An 18,053-nucleotide genomic window follows, 5' to 3' on the forward strand; every position below is an offset into this window, starting at 1 on the left:
TTTTATAAGTCTAAGGTATTCAGGGTTTCTCACAATTTTGTGAACTATTATTAACACAATCTGTGTTCAGGTTGAATTACTAGTCTTAAGTGTTTATTCTTCATGGCTGGCAACTAGGGCTAAAAACAGTTATGATATAAATGTATTCTTTCTGCAAGTCTCTGTTGAGGGAGTCAAGCTGATTTGATAGAGCTCTGTTTGGGGGCAGTGGGTATTTTTTACTTTCTTCTCTATCCATCCTCTTAACCTTGTAAATTAAAACCTAATATGTACAATTTAAGCAGGATTACCCAGCAAGAGCTATTTCACGAGAGTATGAACTGCTAGTTAGTTCTAGAATATCAGCCGGGAAACATCATCAAAGGAAATCAAGGCGATTCCTTTGCTGATAAGGAAATTGTAAAGAATCTCTTTAGAACTAGAAACAGCAAGCTCAGTAATGCAAATGCACTCGTGTTCATCTGAACAACAATCTCCCCATTTACTATTTAGCAAGGATTGAAAGAGCAGGACCAAAAGCTCAAAAGATGGAAGGTGTAAAAGAAAGTCTCTTTTCTGCACATTTTGGCAGGCATAATACTGAATTTGCATCTGTCTGAGTGGTAACTTCCAAAAGTCTGAGTAAGTAAATGCGAGCTGAATTTCAAGTGATAAAAGAGATAATTCTCAGAGACTCTGCGTTTGTGTGTCGGGTGGGGACTGAGTACCAAAGAGGCAAGGATTAATCATAGAGAAGCCAGCTTTCAAACCTAAGATTCACTCTAAGTAAAGATGAGCCCAGAGCCGGTTTTCTAAACAACCTCATTATATTAAATGTACACACACTGAAAAATCTTTAGTAAAAAAAAAAAAAAGAAAGAAAAGAAAGAAAGAAAGAAAAGAAAAAAGAAAAATCTTTAGTATACTGAAGGATATTTTGCCAAGTGCTTTTTCTTTCTAAATTTCTGTTATTCTTTGTTCCTCAACAATTATATGTGTCTCATTCTCTGATCATTTTATGCCTTTTTAAGGATCTCTCCCATCCTCTTTTTTACCTCCTTCCTACAGCCAAAAATGACCAAATCCAGTTCTCCTTCCAGTATGGATATTTTAGTGAGTTTCACATTTTTGTTTCTTCTTCAGTAGTACTCCTATCCTGGGCCTGGGTTCTCTTGGCACTTGACAAAGTTAGATACATAGTATAATGCACAGGTAGAAGCAGATGTCATCATCCGGAAGGCTTGATTACAATAGCAAAGAGGTGGAGACATCAAAGCAAAATAGCTGATAGAAGCTGAAAAAATATCCTAGCACTTAGCTGACTGCCTGGTATAGAAGGAACTCAGTAATACATTTGCTTAAGTGTTTTCTTGAAGTTTTAAAGAACTTTCTCATCACAACTAATCTTGTACTTTGTAACTAAGACTCCTCCCCAAAGCAAGAATTCATGAAATTCTTCATGATTCAGCAAAAATGCTTTCTTTTTCACTTTGATTTACAGTTATTAAAGCCTGAAGCTGTGGTCAGAATTATGTTAGAGTTCAAAGCATGACAAGAATGAGTGCATCAAAAGTGAGAAAGAATGGATATTTATTTCTTCTCAGACTAATTCCCTTTAACTTTCATAGAATTACATTATATATGGACAAAGTGCTTCTTTTAGAATTTTTGTGTGCTTTCTGATGTTTTTCTAGTGGATGTCTTTGGTCACTATGTCTCAATTTACTCATATCTAAGTGGGGAAAATACAAAAAAAGAAAACATGGCTTTCTGTACAGATCAAGGAAACAATCTAGAGTGACATGTGTCATTTTTCCAGTTATGTAAGATACTGGAAAAAAAGTTTCCAATAAATATAAAATTTCCAACAGCTCTTAGTTTTTTTCACTGTATGTTTCTAAAATGACAGAGAACAATAATAAGTTTTTAACCAAAGGGAAGTAATGAAGACACTTCTCAGATTGACTTTACTATCTGTATCAGACACATAAGGATTAGTCATGTATTTGTGTAGCCCTTGGGAATAACACGGTATCAGCTGATGTGAATTAGGATAGGGAAATGGAAAAGAGAAGTTAAGGATGGTTTCAAGTCTGAGTGATTAGGATGATGAGAATGTCATTGACTAAATCACTAGAAGGCAGTACCATCTGAAGTTATATTGATGAAATATGTTTTAAACAGTTTGAATTGTAAGACAGTAAGACAGTCCAGAGAAATAGGATAGAACACCAATTCTTACAGGCATCCATTTCAATGCCATTAGCATACAACTGGGAAAAAGGATTAAGTGTTAAATAAAGATTTAGAAAAGATCATTAAAGCTGGCAAAATGGAACTCCTGATGATCTTTGAGAAAACTGTTTCAGTTAGCTGGAATGGGGTTGGGTTGGGACTGTGGTAGAAAGTGAAGGAAATGAAGGCAGGGGGAATATTTTTATAGGCACACCAGAGTAAAACAAAATAAAGTAGCAGGGTCAAGAACAGGTTTTTATAGATAAGTAGAGATCTATGCTTGCCTACAGATAAGAGGGAAGGGGTCGGTGGAGAGGAAGAGACAAGGACAGCTAATACTTAGTCATTTAAAAATTTTTTAAAAAAAAAATCATGGCAGGGATGCCTGGGTGGCTCAGTGGTTGAGGGTCTGCCTTTGGCTCAGGGTGCGTGATCCCAGAGTCTGGGGATGGAGTCCCACTCAGGCTCTCTGCATGGAGCCTGCTTCTCCCTCTATGTTCTGCCTCTCTCTCTCTCTCTCTCTCTCTCTGTATCTCATGAATAAATAAATAAAATCTTTAAAAAAAAAAACATGGCAAAGTAGGAAATGTTTAAATACACTTGAAAAAGCAAACATCTGCACATTAGTCACTCAATGAATGGACAATGCCAATAATTCAATGCCAAACCCTTGATCAACTTTGTTTTAGAGGGGTTTGGTAAGAGGTAGGCAGAGTTTTCTTAACTATGATTACTTCTCAAGATTTTAAGTGGACAGAGCAAAAAAAGTGAAAATGCCATTATCAGAAATATCATTCCATAGTAATGGAATGTAACTGTTTGCAGAGTTCAGGGGAAGATGAGTGGAACTGTGCTGTACTATCAGGGATAATATCTTACAACCATCACCCAATTTTATCTAAATGGCCAACTGACCCACCAAAAAGCCGTATGTACTTCTCAAACCCCACCCAAACAAATAAAAGAACACATCCAGAATCAGGAAAGGGATCAACAAAGTACCTGACACCATTCTCATTCCCTTCACTAAATTCCTTTCACTTCTTACTTCACTAAGGAGAAGAGCGTTGGCTCTGCTTCAACTTCAGTTTCTACAGACTAATACAAGTTTAATAAAAGATATATCACAGCCCCTACCTACCTTTCTTAAAATGGCAACCTCCTCCCCCATCCTGTTGCCTGTCCATCTTCTCTGCTTTTTCTTCCATAGCACTTATCAGCTTCTAAAATACTATGTACTTTGCATAATATGTATATTTTCTGTCTCCCCATCTAGAATGTAAACTCTATTAAGGGCAGGTTTTCTAGTTTGTTTTGTTAACTACTGCATTTCCAATGCTTGAAACAATATTTGACTATAATTGATAATTCTGCAAAAAATAGTTGATGAAAGACTGAATCAATCAATTCTATTACAAAATGATGTAAAATATTTTTGCACTGACTTTTAACGATGTATCATTTTCCTATGTTAGTCACTTTACAAATCTCATATTGTTTCATATGAATTGGTTTCTCTCAATTAGAATAACTTTCTGGAAGATGTTCCACATATTATTTCTTTATTGCTTTCATATTTTAACGCTAGCTAATAATAAAAAAGTATTGTTAACTCTTCTTTACATCCCTGGCCCTTCCTTTTTTGTGCCTCATACCAACTCCACTTTGCTCAAGAGAGTTTGGCCCTATTTCAGTGAAGTCATTCTCCACACTACTTTGTTATGAGATGATTGAATAGACTGCTGTTTTAAGTTGTTGAAACAGCAAGCAGTGTTTTTCAAACAAAATTCTTTTATGAGTTCCAATGCAATAAAATAGTTCAGTGATTCAACTGGCTGAATTACATTTCATTCACTTCAGGGGATATTCTACTAAAGAGAACTTCTGATTTTTACTCTCTAGAAATTTCACGTTTTGTGATATTTCTCATACTGAACACTAGAACCCTCAAAGCTCTCTTGTTAAATACGACTCTTCTGCTTACTACTATGATCTTTAGCCTGCTACTTAGAAAGGCAATCACAGTTAAGATTATGGGAATTGGACTGGAGCAGAACTACATTCAAGTTCCAGTCTGTCCCTAAGTAGCATGGGCAAGTATCAAAACTCCAAGGTTTAGTTTCCTCATCTGTAAAATGAATACAACCAATGTATTTAACTTATAGAATTGTTTCCTGGGGGAATTTAATAAGATAGTGCATGTGAAGTGATAGGGTGGTTGGCACAGAGCACACATTCAGTAAATTTCATCTATTACTATTAATAAATGAAATACTTAAATGTGAAATCTGTATAGTGCCTATCTATAAATTACAAAGTATTTGGCTGTTATTTTTTTACTATTCTATTTATGAATAGTAAATAGCTCAAAAAATGAGCTCAATTGGCATTCAATTATTCTCCCCTATTGCTCTGGATACAGTAATAACATTCATTACTGTATTAGAACTAAGAATTAGATAAACCTTCTTTCTTTACTGATGCTTAAATTTTATTATAGAAACCACTTTTAAGATATATTCAAGAGGACATATTTTCATAAAATAATATTGCATACTTTATAAGTACCCTGTGTCATTGTTTGAATTAGATTTTTCATGTTTTATTTTCTACCAATAACTTTAATTATATGAATACTTTCTCTAAATTCTTCATTTTGACTTATCCTGAAGGATTGTGAATAGAAAGACATTTTTCATTATCTATACATGTTTCCCTCAAGCCTAAAATTAACATCTATTTGTCCTTTTTAGTGGACACTGATTCATTTTAGAAGTATTATTTATGCCTAGAATAACCAAGCCACAATGGTAGACTCCATCTCTAAAAGGTCATCATTTTACATACTGTACTTTGGACTTCAGTCATTTGCTTGTAAACTAGATATGCTTAACATTATACGTTTGTTCTCAGTTTGTTCTAGATCAGTGCTTTCAAATAGAATGTTTCATCATGATGGAAATAGTGTATCTTTGCATTTGTCCAACAGGGTAGCCACTAACCACATGTGGCTATTAAGCATTTGAAATGTGACTAGTGTGATTGAGGAACTGAATTTCCAATTTTGTTAAGTTTTAAGTAGTATATGCCTAACAACTACTATGTTGGAAAGCACAGTTCTAGATAGTTTTTAAAAACATTGGTAATTATGATGAAAATGAATAATAATGATTCTTATAACTAGCTATAAAAGTTGTATCATTGCCTCAGGAATTGTTGACACAGCTCTTGACTAATTGAGCAAGAAGTACTGAGGTTTTTATTTTTTTAATAATAAATTAATTTTTATTGGTGTTCAATTTGCCAACATACAGAATAACACCCAGTGCTCATCCCGTCAAGTGCCCCCCTCAGTGCCCGTCACCCATTCACCCCCACCCCTCGCGCTCCTCCTCCCCTTCCACCACCCCTAGTTCGTTTCCCAGAGTACTGAGGTTTCACACTGTTTTACCACTTTAAGAATCAACCTTCTACCAGCCTCTCCCTCCCCCTTCCTGCTTTCATTAGTGGCCTCATACGCTTTCATTGAAATCATTTGTAAAACAAAAAGCTAAGATCTAAAATTCTAACCAGTAGTCTAACTCTAAGGAGGCTCCTAAGGGAATTCAGTTGTTTTTGGTGGCCTAACCTCTGAGGGATGGAGATATTGCCACTGATGCCTTGTCTTTCTCTAATATCTTCTCAGGCTGCTTACATTTAGTTAGCTCTGAGACCAGCTGTCTTTGTTTTAAACAGGAATGACCTCGCCTCTCTCTTTCCGCCATCTTGGAGCCTGTGGAGGCCTGCTGGGACCAGGACTCCTAAAGCGACGACTATGTCTGGAAGGCTTTGGTCCAAGGCCATTTTTGCCGGCTATAAACGGGGTCTCCGGAACCAGAGGGAGCACACAGCTCTACTTAAGATCGAAGGTGTTTATGCTCGAGATGAAACTGAGTTCTATCTCGGCAAGCGATGTGCTTATGTCTACAAAGCAAAGAACAACACAGTAACTCCTGGTGGCAAACCAAACAAAACCAGAGTAATCTGGGGAAAAGTAACTCGTGCTCATGGAAACAGCGGCATGGTTCGTGCCAAATTCCGAAGCAACCTTCCTGCGAAAGCCATTGGCCACAGAATCCGTGTGATGCTGTACCCCTCAAGGATTTAAACTTATGAAAAGTAAATAAATAAAGGTGTAGATTTGTTAAAAAAAAAAAAAAATAAATAAAAAAAAAAAAAAAAAATAAACAGGAATGAAAGAGAACCACAATAGGAAACAGGAACTATGGCATTTAGTTATCACATAGCAATTGGAAGGATGAGAGTATGTATGAATACGTGTTTTCACGGTCTAGAAGAGCAGCTATAGCTTCTCCTTCCTTCTTCCTGTTAGAGAAGTTTCCAAGTACTTGATAGTATAGTCTCACCAATAGCTAGAGGTAATGGTGTCCTCCCTAAACTGTTAACGAAGTTCAGGGAGTTCTTGCCTTAAAGGATTTCCAAAATGCTGAACTCTCTACCCAAGGAAACGATACCTTATTACTCAAATACTACAAATGTTAGGTTGCGTATTGCTCCAGTGAGTAGTTTTAAGACTTGTTACCATCTTTACAGGTCATAGTATAAAAGAGTTTGTCACTACAGGAGAGACTAAAAGAGACTGCTAGAATCAAGTTCGGTCTCCTCTATATTTTAACAAACAACATTAAAAGCTTACATTTGTATAAAGCATACCTAATCACATTTAATAATGTTAACATCCTAGTAGTATAGAAAGATCAATTGTTATTATTCTGATTTTTTTATTAGTATCTGATTTTTCATGTTTTCTAGTATACCAATACCTCTACAAGGCAAGAATGCTACCCAAAAAATGGCTCTGGGAAAAGTGCACACTGTAAAAAATGCCTATAATCTACTTCCTTATGATATTCACGTTATTAATTGAGCTCTCAAATTTAATTCCTGAAACTTTTCCTTTCCTTTCTTTGTATATTGTTTTAAAATAGAAATATGAAAGTTATCCATTGTTTTGCTCGGATTTCTATTGTATATTTAACATATATCCATTTGATATAATTTGTTCAATGTTTATAATCACCTTTCTATTGAATTGTTACTAGTCATATAAATAGATTTACCACATCTGCTTAGTGAAGTTGGTAGGTCTTTTCTTCTATTATAGGAGAGTATGGAGGAGGGATTTAAAGTATGGGACAGAAAGGAGTCAAGAATGTGTAAACTTTACAATGAGTATCATCTTAATATGTGCTGAATCTAGAGTTGTAGGGCAGTGGGAAAACTAATTGCATTCATAGGACATTTCACAGCTACATTATTTCCTTGGTCCATCTGTAAATAATAGCTAATGGCTATATCCACAAAATGTGTATAGATATTCACAGTCTATAACCTTACTTTTTCTTATAAATGTTTCATGGATATTTATGCAGAACTTTTTAAGTACAATAAATGAACTGTGTCCAGAAGAGATTTGTATTGGCCCTTTCTTCAAATTAATGCAATGAAACTGCAAATCCATGGTCTCAGTAAAAGTAAAGACTGAAAAACTCACAAATAAGTTTGTTATAAGGATTTCATCATTAAATAGGGAAAACACTTGCTGGCCTAAAACATGGCTTTGGACTCTTCCCCATGGGAATACCACAAGACCAAGGAGAATTCATCTCATTTAGAGATGAATAATTATAAAAAGGAAACTGTATCGGGTCTACCTAAAGATTTGTGAAAACGAAAACAAAAAGAAAACCAAAGGGAAATAGGGAAAAGAAATGGAAGGTGAAGAACTCTCTTCAGAAAAAAAAAAGAAAAAAAAAAGTCATACATTGGATGGAAGTTATGTCAGAACATACTGACAATGAATTAGAAAAAGAAAAAAAAACCTCGATGAAGTAGTTGATATGTGAAGCAGGAGCTCATAGCAGGGATAGAAGAGTTAATGGAAGATATCATGAGCCAAAAGGGAATGAAACATGAGTTGGCAGAAGTCAAGAGAGATGTGGGTAAAGATCAAACCACTACCAAAATAAAGCCTCCACTGGAAGCAGGACAAAGAAGAACCTGTAGTGTTGAAGAAAGCACGGTCACAGACATGGAATACAGAATTGAGAAAAATAACAAAAGGGCTGTAAATAAGTTTTTTAAAAATTAGGGAAAATTAATAAGGGAAGGGAGAAGAAATGTGTGGGAAATATCAGAAAGGGAGACAGAACGTAAAGACTGCTAACTCTGGGAAACGAACTAGGGGTGGTAGAAGGGGAGGAGGGCAGGGGGTGGGAGTGAATGGGTGACGGGCACTGGGTGTTATTCTGTATGTTAGTAAATTGAACACCAATAAAAAAAAAATTAGGGAAAATTATAGATACAAACGAACATATTCATGATAAGCATCCTTGAAGAAGAGAATGGAAATATAAAATTTGAAAATTAATATGATAAACTTTCTAGGAATTAAAAAAAGCTACAGTTTGAAAGGACACACAGTATACCAGAGAAAATGATCATAGAATAATTAAATACCAAGACAAGTCATAATTAAGCTACTAAATTCCAAAAATTAAAAATAGTCTTCGGGCAATCAGGCAAAAAAGGCTCAAGAACAAATCTGAGAATATTTTCTACCTGGAGACTACTGTCACTCCAATATTCTTCTACTTGAGTTACTGACTTAAAAATTAAGTAATCAACAAAACAGGTTTTGTGTGTATTAATTATTTTATACCAGAAAGACAAAAATCATAGCTATGAAAATTTAAGACAGATTTTAATCCCTTTAAGGATTAAAATTTTAAGAAAATCTAGTATCTAGTTTGTAATTTAACATTTATTAGGAATAATTAAAAATCCATTGAAGAAATATATAAACAATTGTGACTTTTAAAATAAACACCACCACCAACCATAATTATGGATTATGGTTGATAAAATTGCCCATGTTTCCAGAATCTGCAACTAGTCATGCCTTGGACAGTTTCTTTTTCTTTCTTTCTTTTCTTTTTTTTAAGACTTTATTTGTTTATTTATGAGAGACACACAGAGAAAGGCAGAGACATAGGCAGAAGGAGAAGCAGTCTCCCTGCGGGGAGCCTGATGCGGGACTTGATCCTTAGACCCTGGGATCGCGACCCAAGCCAAGATGCTCAACCACTGAGCCACCCAGGTGTTCCATGGGCAGATAAATAAAGGTATTTTTCTTGGGAGTAGGAAATTGGACAGTACTGAAGGACTAGCTTCTTAAAATAATTTATTTGTTATAGGTTATTATTAGCCAATTTGTAGGCATCACAATTTATAAATGTTTGATAATCAAATTATTTAAGAAATCCACAAGACAACTTCTGTGTCATTTTACAGATGAAGAAATGAAAGCAAAGCTAAGGGAAATGAATTGCCCAAAGTTGCATATTGAGTCAACAGAAGAAGAGTATCACTCTGCTCGGATTTTTTGTTTTTCTCTCACAGCTTTTGTTACAACCTTGCACTCTCACATTATTTTTGGCTACTGAGTAACACTGATCTTAACCAGAGGCCTGTAGTATCATGATCTAGCACAACAAAATCATAATGAGAGTGTTGAAAGACTGTGGAGGAAAAAAATACATTTGGGGAAACACAACAGATGTGAATTCCGTCAATCAAAAGTGCTTATCTGCTGAGGCTCTTTTCTGCTGAGCCTTGTATTAAAAACTGGAATGAAAATGAAACTGACAAAAAAAAAATCCCTATCATTAAAGAGAGGAAAAAATGCAGAAAAGAGGCTGAACAGCTATTGAAAAAGAATTAAAAGCAAACAAAATGAAATCTGTAAAAAATGAGCTTAAAAACTATATAAAAAGATAGCCGACCAACTCTAGGTAATACTGGATCCCAGCAGAAAGATTAGGCAAGACATTATGCAAAAAAGGTGTTTTCAGCTGTATTACAAAGAACAAAAGGCCGTCTCTTAGAACTTCACATAAGACTTAGGCACTCTAATATTTCAAAGATTATTGTCAATAGTAACCCATAAGGTTGTGTCAGATATTTCTTTTTGTTTTAATTTTATTTATTTATTCATGAGAGACAAGAGGCAGAGACACAGGCAGAGGGAGAAGCAGGCTCCATGCAGGGAGCCCGATGTGGGGACGTGGGACTCATTCGTTCCCAGGACTCCAGGATTACGCCCTGAGCCGAAGGCAGACTCTTAACTGCTAAGCCATGCAGGCATCCCTCTGATATTTCAATAGTAAACTTATACATAACAGCAATGTCTAAACTGCCCAGTAATCTGATGCTTAAAATTTAGAGAAATGAAAACCAAACCTTTTACATTAAAGGAAATCCAGAAAAACTTCTTATGAAGAACTCAAACTGGAATAAGTAATTGCAGCTCTATCTTATCTATCTTATTTGGTGACTAAGTTAAAAAAGTTATTTACTATCATTGCCCTTAAATCTGTCTCTTTGGCCTTTTGCAAACTATTTGATAAAACTTTCTCCTTTCCATGCCTTTATGTTTGCCTGCTTTTTCATGGAGTAGTAAAATGAATGATATTGCTAGTAGAGAAAACAAAGCCTAACATGGAAGTCCAGAGCCTTCCAAGCCCACAAAATGCAAATCTTTTAGCAGTGACATTTTAATTTCCATCACAGTACATATCATCTATATATCTTCTGGAGTAATAATTGTATATTTGCCTAGGATTTCCTGAGATTAATGTTACAGGAAGTCTCCAACTTGCAAAAGGGTTGGGTTCCAAATGTGCACTTCCAAGTTAGTTATCTATCTATAACTGTGTATGTTTTTATCCACAAATCAATGTTTCATATAGAATTTAGGTTTTGAGGTTAGTCCACAGAGTATATTAACTATAATCAAACCTAGTAATTTATTTTGCACTTAAAATACCTTTAAAAAGTACTGCTAAGAGCACAGATTAAAATTAGGGTTACCTATGTCGCAAGTCAAACATCCTGCCTCTGTAACATGTTCAATGTTACCCTACAATAAAGTTAATGAGATCAACAACAACAGCAAAAAAGTACTGCTGAAATACAACTAATTATGCAAATCAGAAAACATTTAATTGAGTAATTTAAAAATTATATCTTGAATTAAGAATGAGTACATAGGGGATCCCTGGGTGGCTCAGCAGTTTGGCACCTGCCTTTGGCCCAGGGCACGATCCTGGAGTCCAGGGATCCGAGTCCCGGGATCAAGTCCCGTGTCGGGCTCCCGGCATGGAGCCTGCTTCTCTCTCTGCCTCTCTCTCTCTCTCTCTCTCTCTCTCTCATTCTCTATCATGAATAAATAAATAAATAAATCTTAAAAAACAAAACAAAAAACAAAACAAAACAAAAAGAATGAGTACATAAAAATGACAGACTTGAAGACATTCTGAATTGAACTTTTGGATTATTTAATAAGGATGTTAGGGACTGCTGACATTAGTTCTTTATTGGATCCACTTTCGTTTAAAAATGTATGGCTCTTCTGTCTTTCGACATACAATATATCATCAGCACGAAAACCACAGAACATCTAGTTGGAAAAGACTTCAGAGATCATATTCAATCTGATCTTAATTTGGAGATGGAGAAACTGAGACTCAGACAGATGGAAAAAATACAAGGTATCCAACCAATTAGTTCTGGAGCTGAAACCCCATCCTAATTCTCATCCAGTGTCTTTTCCATTATAACAAGGCTTATCAGTCATGATCAACACCATATTTTGCTCACAAATAAAATTTAAAAAATTACCATAATCATTTTATCAATGAAATTTAGCAATATCTAGTAAGTTTGGAGACATGTACACTACATAACCCCCACATAGGCACATAAATATTCATTAAGGCATTGTAATGGTAAAAAATGACAACTTAAACATCTATCAATAGGGAAAAAGATAGTTGTGGTATAATCACCTCGTATAAATGCCATATCATAGTTTAAGGCAATGAGCTTAATCTAAATTGGTTAATATAGATAAATGTCAAACACATAATGGAGGAAAAAGCAAACTGAAGAATCACATGTAGGATATATTGAAATTTATTTCGAATTTCAACACAAAAACATTCATATTATTTGTAGAAGCACACATATAAGTACAAATGGAAGGGCAGGAATAAACACTAACCTCAGAAGAGTAAATGGATCTGGGACAGATGGTAGGAATGGGACTAGGAAGTGGTACAAAGGACAATTCAATTATATAACACTGTATTTCTTTAAAAAATTGAGAGGTTCATAGATATTACATTTTCCATTTTTGAAATATTTCACCTTTTTAAAAAAGAAAATAATCCTCCTCCCCTGCCTTCCTCCCCCAGTGCAGATCTAAACAGGGAGGAAACTAGATTGAATAGTTTATTTGAGAGTCTGGGGAAAGAGTGACTTGTAATATGCATATACATGTAAGAGAAAAAACTTGTTTGGGGTAAAATTGAACTAAATTTTAAGTGTAAATCACAACGCAAAATTGATAGAAGAAATTAAGTAAATAAAAGGAGATTGTGAATTCTGGACTAGATAATTCTCCAAGTTCACCATGAGCTGGTGGTATTGATAAAAACAGGTTGCTGCTAGGATATTTTCAGGATGGTGCAGTGAAAGGCAGGTTATTATGAGGTTTTGATATCAAGAAAGATTGCACAGGGGATGGGATATCACATATATATAACTTAGAAACTTAATCTTATTTGACTTCTTAGATATCTCCTCAAATTATTCCTAATGCTAATGGATGACTGACTCTGCTTTCCTTTTTTCCTCCTTGAAACATAACTGACATAACATTGTAAAAGTTTAAGGTGTACATCGTGATGATTTGATACATGTATAGGTTGCAAAAGAATTACCACAATAAGATTAGTTAATCATAGATCCATCACCTCACCTGTGTGTGTTATGAACATTTAAGATTTATTCTCTTCACAATTTTCAAGTATATAATTCAGGATTATTGACTATAGTTGCCATGTTGAATATTAGAGTCCCAGAATTTATTCATCTTATAACTACAAGTTTGTACCCTTTGACGAACATCTCCCAATCTCCCTTATTTCCTAGTGCCTGCTTAGCATCATTTTACTGTTTCTATGAGTTTCGCTTTTTTTTAGATTCCACAGTGAGATGAGTGTTTGTCTTTCTCTTTTCACTAAGAATAATGCCCTCAAGGTCCATCCGTGTTGTTGCAAATGGCAGGATTTCTTTCTTTCTTTTTTTTACAGCTAACATCTGTGTGTATGTGTGTGTCTGTCTAACATTTTCTTTATCCATTCATCCAACAGTAGACATGTAGACATTCAGGTTGTTTCCACTTTTGCCTATTACAGAATAGGCATTCTACATGGGTGATCTGCAGATGATTCTGCCTTCTTAATATATTTATATGCAGTATAATGTTTTAAATTAAAATGTTCAATTAAAGGAGTCTGAACAAAGGCTGATCATGAATCTGTCTATATAAATCTTATCATTTCAACTTCTCTTATAATTTCCCCTTTAACTATGGCATACCTATTATTCGAAAGAATTGGGTTAAATGCACTAGTTTTCCTTCAGAAATTTTATGTTTATTACAAGTGTTCCTTTTTAGAAACCATTTAGAAATGGTTCCCCAACTGAAAAAACAAAACCAAAAAAAAAAACAAAAAAAAAAACAAAACAAAAACCATAAAACTGAAGAGCTTCTACTTATTTGACATAAATTGTTTCTTGTTTTTTTTTTTTGTTTGTTTTTGTTTTTTTTTCTTACTCAGAGAAGATATGATGTTAAAAAAATTCTGCTTCAGGGTACCTGAGTGGCTCAGTTAGTTAAGCGTCTGACTCTTGGTTGCAACCCATGCATCAACCCATTCTGCCTTGATGACATGATTTTCATTCTAGAAAACCCCAAGGAACACGAAAAAATCTGTTAGTGCTAATAAACAGATGCAGCAAATCTGGAGGATACAAATAAACACACAAAATCAGTTGTTATTTCTATGAACTAGCAATGGATAATATGAAAAGGAAATTAAGAAAGCAATTACATTTACAGTACCATCAAAAAGACTAAAATACTTAGGAATAAATTTGATTGAGTAGATGGAAGACTTGTATACCGAAAGCTACAAAACAGCGTTGAAAGAAATTTAAGGAGGCCTAAATAAATGGAAAAGCACCCTGTGTTCAAGAACCGGAAGGTTTAATATTGTCAAGATGACCATGCTATCCAAAGCAATACACAAATTCAATGCAATTCCTACCAAAATCCCAATGGTATTTTGTGCAAAAGTGGGAAAGCCCATTGTAAAACTTCTATGGAATTTCAAGGGACCCAGACAGAATAGCATTTCCTTGAAGAAAAAGAACATAGTTGGAAGACTTACATTTCCTGACTTTAAAATTTACTACAAAGCTACAGTAATGAAACTAGTGTGTTACTGGCCTAATGACAGACACATACAAGCCAACGCTACAGATTTGAGAGCATGGAAATAAAGCCTCTTACATTGATCGATCGATCTATCTATCCCTGATTTTCAACAAAAGTACCAAAACAATACAATGGAGGAAAGGCAATTTTTGTTTTTGTTTTTGTTAAATAGCTGTATATCCATTTGCTAAAGAATGAAGCTGGACCCTTATCTTATACCACATACAAAGATGAACCCAAAATAGATCCAAGCTTTAAATTTAAGAGCTAAAACTATAATACTCTTAAAGAAAATATAGGGGCAATCTGTATTACCTTGGATTTGGCAAAGTTTTCTTAAATATAACATCCAAAGCACATGCAATGAAATGTAAAAACAAATAAAATGGACTTTATTAAAATTAAAAATGTATGTGCAAAGGATACAATATTGAAAAGATGATCCAGAGAATGGAAGAAAATTATATAATTTATAGTTATATATCTGATAAAGGTTTAACGTCTAGAATATAAATAATCCCTACATCTGAACAACACAATAAAACAACCTAATTTAAAAATGGGCAAAGGACTAGAAGAGACAATTGTCCAAAAATGACATAAAAATGGCCAATAAACACTTGAAAAAAATGCTCCACACTCTTAATTATTAACAATCACGTTTCCCTGATAATTAAGATACCACTTCACAACCATTAGGATAACCATTACTTTAAAAATGGGAAATAACAAGTGTTGTCGAAACCGTGAAGACTTTGGAACTCCCTTACATTGCTGGTGGTAATGTTAAATGGTACAGGAACATGGAAAACAATTTGGTGGTTCCTTATAAAGTTAAACAGAATCACCATTTATTCCAGCAACTCTATGCATAAGTAGAGTTGGGTGAACCAAAAGAATCAAAAACAAGGACCAAAGAGATACTTGTATACCAATGTTTATAACAGTATTATTGATAATAGCCAAAACGTGGAAACAATCTAAGTGTCTATCAAGAGATGAGTGGATAAACAAAATATGATGGTATACATACAATGGAACATTATTCAGCCATAAAAAGGAATGAAGTTCTGGTATATGCTACAGCATGATAAGAAGATCTTATGTTAATTGAAATAAGCCAGACAAAATAGGACAAATTTTATATGTTCCACTTGTATAAAATATCTAGAATAGGCAAATTCATAGAGACAAAGTAGGTAAGAGGTCACTAGGTGCTGGGCAAAGACAGCGGAATGGAGATTAGTGCTTAACAGGTACGGAGTTTCTGTCCGGGATAACAAAAAAGTTCTGGAAATACATGTGGTGATGTACCCATGATTAGTTCCTTAGGATAAATTTCTACAAATGCAATTGATTTGTCAAAAGGCATATAATAATTAAGACACTTAACATTAACTCTAATTTACATTTCTTTTTTTAAGATTTATTTATTTGAGAGAGAGAGAGAACATGAACAGGAGGGAGGGGCCGAAGGGGAGGGCATAGCGGACTCCCTGCCGAGCCAGACCCAGATATGGGGCTAGATCCAAGGACCTCGAGATCATGACATGAGCTGAAGGTAGATGCTTAACCAACTGAGACACTCAGATGCCCCTCTAATTTACATTTCTATATTATTAATAAAGTTAATAATTTTTTCACTTCATATGAATCATTTGTACTCTTATAATCACATGTCCTAGTAAACATAGGATTAGAGGTCTAGTGAAATTTTGAGATTTAATAAAGGTTAAGTGACTTAATTATATTTTGAAAAATAGGTTTACATGTATTTCAACCATTACTTCTTTTTTTTTCTTTTAAGGTTTTATTCGAGAGAGAGAGAGAGAGGCAGAGACAGAAGTAGGCTCCATGCGGGGAGCCGGATGCGGGATTTGACTAGGATCATGCCCTGAACCAAAGGCAGACTTTCAATGGCTGAGCCACCCAGGCGTCCCCAACCATTACTTCTTGAAGCTGATGCTGCTAGCACATATTGAATAATGAAACACGATAGCATATCCTGGAATGCCAGGATAGGATTTACATCCTTTTTTTCTTTTCCCCCTTTTCTTCCCCCCTTGTTAAAATATGTAGTTTTAGCCTACTAGATGAGAGATACGTTTTGGCACAAGCCCATCAATAAACAGCATTTTGCTACCATTTCATATATACTGTTTCCTATACTGGATTAATCAACCCACTCTCCCACAATCTGTTGGAAGCCCAAAGCAAGTTAAGTTTATTGGCTCATAGTAATGATTGACATTTTACAAACAACATTAATTAGTCATAGTTATGATCAACTGGGTATCCCTGGCCAACCATACTAGACTGTAAGTTCACTGTTAAAAGGGCTATTTTATTCTTAAAGAAACAAAAGACAGAAAGGACTGCTGGTTAGCACACTGCTTTAAAGTAAAGGGGCCCTTATCCTAATGGGAGTTCATGAAGAAAGAGGGTCCCTAAACTGGAATATTCTGAAGTCAGAGTAGATGAACTGAAAATGAATCATGCTGCTATTTATAATGATAATTACAGCATGGTTTGTAATAGAAAACATTTGGAAAAACCCAAATGCCCATCAAAGAGGAACTGGAACAATTACACACTTGACTACTATGTAGCTAATAAAACCAGAAGCAGATTTATATACTAAAATATCAAGTAAATAGTAATATGATATGTTTTTAAAAGTAGCATTAATAATATGAACAATGTTAAGAAGCATAAAGGAGAAATATAGAAGAATATTCTCAAACTGTCTATAGTGACTATCTGTTGTGGGAAAGGCTGGTATGATTGGGGATTTTTACTTGACTGGGGTCATCTACTTTATATATTGTGCATTATGGTATTTAAAATAGGAGTATATTGGGATGCCTGGGTGGCTCAGCCATTGAGCATCTATCTGCCTTTGGCCCAGGGTGTGATCCTGGAGTCCTGGGATCAAGTCCCACATCAGGCTCCCCACATGGAGCCTGCTTCTCTCTCTGCCTATGTCTCTGCCTGCTTCTCTGTGTGTCTCTTGTGAATAAATAACTAAAATCTTAAAACAATAAAATAGAAGTATATTTTTAATTTAAAATAATTTCAACTATAAATTATAATTTTAAACTAAATAATAATTTTAGAGTAATTTTGTCTTTGACTCACAATTAAAACATGTACTACAGAAACTAAGGGGGTGCCTAGGTGGCTCAGGTGGTTAAGTATCTGCCTCTTAATTTTGGCTCAGGTCATGATCTCAGGGTCCTGAGATCCAGCCCCAAGTGGGGCTCAATGCTCAATGGGGAGTCTGCTTGAGGACTTTCTCTCCTTCTTCCTCTGCCCCTTCCCTCCCATGCTCTTGCGTTCTCTTTCTAAAATAAATAAATAAATCTTATTTAAAAAAAAAAACTAAGATCACAAGACATTTCCAAAAAATGATAATGTAAAATTCCAGGTAAAT

At 34.9% G+C, this 18,053-nt stretch overlaps 2 protein-coding genes across 4 annotated transcripts in view; one reads left to right on the plus strand and one right to left on the minus strand.

Annotated features, from left to right (window-relative positions):
• The window catches only part of TAOK3 (TAO kinase 3), a 179,369-nt gene that overhangs the window by 117,225 nt on the left and 44,091 nt on the right, over window positions 1–18,053 (minus strand). The gene's annotated exons all lie outside the window — the stretch shown is intronic.
• Window positions 5,952–6,399, plus strand: LOC112676639 (60S ribosomal protein L35a). Its single transcript, XM_025474130.3, has one exon. The coding sequence runs from the start codon at window positions 6,029–6,031 to the stop codon at window positions 6,359–6,361; it is 333 nt and encodes a 110-aa protein (XP_025329915.1). The 5' UTR covers window positions 5,952–6,028; the 3' UTR covers window positions 6,362–6,399.

Source organism: Canis lupus, chromosome 26, assembly GCF_003254725.2.
Source record: "Canis lupus dingo isolate Sandy chromosome 26, ASM325472v2, whole genome shotgun sequence".
NCBI classification, from domain to species: Eukaryota; Metazoa; Chordata; class Mammalia; order Carnivora; family Canidae; genus Canis; species Canis lupus.

Excerpts from the sequence above, each read along its gene's own strand:
- LOC112676639 (XM_025474130.3), top strand. The coding sequence starts at position 6,029 with ATGTCTGGAAGGCTTTGGTCCAAGGCCATTTTTGCCGGCTATAAACGG.